This window comes from Rhamphochromis longiceps, linkage group LG3 (assembly GCF_057381845.1).
Source record: "Rhamphochromis longiceps isolate RC_006_pf linkage group LG3, R_longiceps_female_GT1.1, whole genome shotgun sequence".
NCBI lineage: Eukaryota > Metazoa > Chordata > Actinopteri > Cichliformes > Cichlidae > Rhamphochromis > Rhamphochromis longiceps.
Window position 1 is genome coordinate 39,575,884 of NC_140559.1, and position 4,561 is coordinate 39,580,444.

At 47.7% G+C, this 4,561-nt stretch overlaps 1 protein-coding gene across 1 annotated transcript; it reads right to left on the bottom strand.

Annotated features, from left to right (window-relative positions):
* Positions 1 to 3,093: 3,093 nt before the first annotated feature.
* Positions 3,094 to 4,335, bottom strand: LOC146674607 (uncharacterized protein F54H12.2-like). Its single transcript, XM_085401098.1, has one exon. It carries the CDS (start codon positions 4,333 to 4,335, stop codon positions 3,094 to 3,096), a length of 1,242 nt encoding a protein of 413 aa, XP_085257224.1.
* Between the last annotated feature and the right edge of the window lie 226 nt (positions 4,336 to 4,561).

Consider the following 4,561-nt stretch of genomic DNA (forward strand, 5'->3'; position numbering starts at 1 on the left):
TTTCTGGGGAAAGTTTGCTCAGAGAACCAACATGACTCAGACCACTCTGGTCAGAAAACCGAGTCAGTTTTTTAACTACGTCTTTTCAGGACAGTACGTCTTTAAACACGTCTCTTTTTTAAAGACCAAAAAACAGGAAGTGGCTTTAATTCAGTGGAGCTATAACGAGCGGTGCGTGATACCTCCCGGCGCTACCAATAACGTTTTCATCGCCGCTTTCACCACAGCCTACGCCCGTCTAAAACTCTACGAGTATTTAGAAAAATTGCAGCGCAGCGTTCTGTACACCGACACCGACTCTCTGATCTACATAGTGAAAGAGGGGGAGGAACCTTTAGAGCTGGGCAACTATCTAGGGGATCTCACGGACGAATTAGACGGGGACACCATCCAGGAATTTGTCTCCGCGGGTCCAAAGAGTTACGCCTACCGGACCAGAAACAAAAAGAAACTGGTGGTAAAAATGAAAGGAATAACGCAGACGAGAGAATGTTGCGAACGTGTCAATTTCGACAGTATGAGCGGGTTGGTGGAAAGTTACCTTTCTGGTATGAAAGAGGCGGAGCTCGGGACCCCTCAGAACGGGATTCAGAGGGATAAGAGAGGCTTTGTGCTCAAAAACAGAACATTTCAGAAAAAGTTTCGCGTGGTTTACGACAAGAGACGTCTCTTTCCAGACGGCACAACTCTGCCTTTCGGGTACTAGTGTTTTTGTTTTTGTTTTCTTCTAGAAAAAAAAAAAAAAAATGGAGGAAACTGATTTTGATCACAGACTGAAAGTGCCTTTTTCCTGTCTAGTTGTGGGTCCTAGCGGGTGTGGGAAAACTCATTTTGTAAAGTGTGTTTTGGAAAACTGTGAACGCGTCATGGATACTGTGCCCGCGAATATTGTGTGGATTTATACTTCTTTTCAACCCATGTACGAGGAGCTTTCAAAGACCAATAAAAACATTAAATTTGTCGAGGGGCTGCCTGATTCTTTTGAAGATTTCCGAGACGTTCTGGTGGTGCTGGATGACGTCATCTTTCAGGCCTCGGATCACCAGGAAGTGGTTAAAATTTTCACTCAATACCGCCACCATAAAAACGTCTCGGTCATGATGCTGACCCAGAATGTTTTCCATCAGGGTAAATACAGTCGCACCATCAGCTTAAACTCCAATTATATGGTGTTGTTTAAAAACCCCAGAGACAAGCTGCAGATTGAGATTTTGGCCCGTCAGATTTTCCCTTCGCAAAAAACATTTTTCTCCGACAGTTTCAAAGACGCCACCGAGGAGCCCCACGGGTATTTAATCCTCGATCTCACTCCCTCGTGCCCAGAACGCTACAGAGTGCACGCCGGTCTGCTTCCGGGGCAGTACCCCGTCATTTACCTGCCTAAACCCAAGTAGCCATGTCTCAGCGTATAAAAAGAAACGCAGTCTTACTGCAAGCTCTGTACCACGCGTCGCCGCAGAAACGCAAAGACATTCTCGCTCACAGCTCCCCGGATTTCCTCCAGGCGCTGTGCGAGATAGCTTTAAATCTTTTAAGGGGAAACATACCTCTTTCCGCTCCTCAATACCAAAAACTGAAACGCCAGAAAAAGATCATCAGGCTGCTGGCCGACAAGAAAACGAGTTTAAACCGTAAACGTCAAGTTTTAAAGAAACAAACGGGCGGGTTTCTTTTCCCTCTGTTGTCCGCAGCCGTACCCATTCTGGGGAACCTGCTGGGAGGAATATTTCAAAAACGCTGAGATGTTTAAAAAAATGATTCTCGTTCCCTCTCACGAGTTGAAAAAACTGACCCGACCCACCGAGCCTACCGTCAGAGAAACTGCCAAAGACGATTTGGACGAAAAGATGAAAGCCATACTGGAGGATCCGCGGCTAAATTCGTATGAAAAAATCAAAAGATACGAGTCTCTGCTGCGGAGATATCTCACACTCTCTAAACAGGGCCGGGACGAGGAGAGTAGGGTGACTTTCCACCTCCCGCCCGAGGAGGCGCAGCAGCAGGTGCAGCAGCAGGTGCAGCAACAAGTGCAGCAGCAGCAACAAGTGCAGCGGCCCAGAGAGGAGGATGATGAAATGATGGAAGAAGTATTAAAATCCTTACCCCCTCGAGATCGCAAAAACGCCCGCTACATTATGCAGAAATTAGCTGAGGGTGGAGGAGGATGGACAAAGAGGGGTGAATTTGTTTACAAGGGGGATGCGGTGCGGGGTTCGCACATGATCGATCTATTTAAAAACCTCTCCCTCTCTTTTAAAAGTAAAAACCAAACGCGACCGAAAGGATGGAACGCGTTTTTAACTACTTTGGTCGAAACAAACATACCCTCATCCTCAATACATAACCGTAGAGCTCGCGATCAGTATGCGCGTCTTAAATCTGTGGAGGAGGAGGGAGGACAGACACCTGCGCGAAGGGGGAGAAAACCTTCTCGGGTCAAAATAACGCTTTCCCCGACCTGGACCTCTATGTAAAATCAAATGTTTTTTGTTTACAAATGAAATAAAAAAAGCTGCAACAAACTTTTTTTTGTTTACGTTTCTTTATTCGATACACACATCTTTAAACTTTTGTAAGGAGCACGCCCCGTGATGACCTCTGCGAGAGCGAGCGGGGCAGCGTCCTTTCAGAAAGTCAGACACCATGTCATCATTTTTAAACACATCGTTATAGTACAGAGAAAGTATTTTACCGACGGATAACCCCTGAGCCTTGTGACATAGATAAAAAATGCAATGTTGCCCGCAAACGACAGACATAGGGTGCTGAAGTTGACGATCGTGATAGAGTATTTTGTCAGAGCGGCCTTCCAGAAACTCTGAGATGACCGAGGGATAGTGAGCAAAGTCGGGAGGGAATCCGTAAGAGTCAAAAAAAGTGGAGGAGCCGTTCCTTTCCAGAGTCAGAGCCAGCCAGTGTTCTCCCCTCAAGTGCGAGGGGTGAGTGTTTACTATAAAGTAGGCGGGGGGTTTAAAGTCGCGCCTCAAAAAGGCCAGCTGGTCCGAGGCCCAAACCCCGCAGAAAACGTCTCCCAAGGCGCGATGTAGAATGTGCTCCAGCTGAAGGTTATCCATGTATATATATATATTTTTTTTAGTAATAATCCACCAGCACCTGTCTTTTAGAGTCAATCTCCAAAATGGAATCGTAGCAGGCGTACACTATGAGAGTGGTGGTCTGAGGCAGAGGAACTCTGAATCTCATCTCCAGCCTCAAATTCCCGTTGGAGACGGGAGACAGGGCGTCAGCATCCTCGCTGGGTTCCAGATTAAAGGCAAACAGGGCGTAACCTTCATTAAATTCCCGGCGGTCGATGCTCAGAGGTAAATCTTTGAGGTGTCTCCCCGTGGCGGAAAACATGTGATAAAACTCCCTGACCGAATTTCCGCGGTCAAACTGTGGCTGGAAAGCTTTGGCGGGCACCTGCCTGCCGTCCTGACACAACGCCAGATACTCCACATCGTTGTGTCTAAAGTTGAAAGGCGACAGATCCCTCCTCCCGGTGAAGGCGTCGTGATGAACCATGCCCAGGACCACGTATTTTGGCATGGCTCCCAGAAAGAGATTCTCTTGGTTGCAGATCCTGGAATTTTCAGGGATGGAGTAGGTTTTCACAGAAACGCGCGAAAGAGGATAGAGGGCGTTTCCTTTCATCAGGGCCGCGGCGTGCCCCAGCCTGACGGCCGGCGAGACCGTGACCTTTTTAACAAACAGAGAGGCCGAAGTTATTTTCAGGGCAAACTGCGAATCCCGAGTTCCCATCAGACTGAAGGCATCGCTGTTGCGTATCAATTTAATTCTCAAATCCACAGAGTTCAGCAGGAGCCTCTCGCAGAAGAAAATATCAGCGTGGAGGGGACCCAGCAGGTCCACTTCTCGCGACTCGGCCGTGAAAACGGCTCTCTGTTTTATCCCTTTGTTCGGCCCGTTGCTTATAACTATAGAATCCATGTCTCCGGCCGTGTCTTTGTAAAACAGACCGGCGCTGAATTGACTCTTTAGAGTGTCTTCTGAAAAGTTGAGCAGCGTCTCGATCATGGCCCTGTAAGGATGGGTGGCGCTGGACTGCGAAATCAATCGATCCCCCAGAATAACGTCGCACTGACTGAAAATTGTGTTGAGAGGATAATTGATGAGGGCTACCCCTGCATCGGGTGGGATGTTGCTCCCGTCCTTTTCCGTAATTTTCACTCTCAGATGGAGCATGGTGTCGTTCAGATCGAGATACTTTTCCCCGTCTCCGGGGATGAAAAATTCAATGGGTGAGTTGTCGTTCAAAGCAGAGAGGGGCTGACATTCTTGATATTTTTTATCCTCTATGGATAGCTGGGTCATGGGAGCCGAAAATAGATCCAGTTCGGCAAGGGTGCATTCGGCAGATTTCTTGTGTAAGAGAGACATTTTTTTATTTATTTATTTTCTTCTAAAATATGTCCGAGCTCCTCTGGGGCTTCCTTCTCTTCCCACTGCCAGCCTTGACTGATTTACTTTTTACTCCGACGCTTTTATTTTTAATCCGCTCGCCCGGAGGGCGTTTCCTCTTCCTGCGGGAGAGGACCAT

Excerpts from the sequence above, each read along its gene's own strand:
- LOC146674607 (XM_085401098.1), bottom strand. The coding sequence starts at position 4,335 with ATGACCCAGCTATCCATAGAGGATAAAAAATATCAAGAATGTCAGCCC.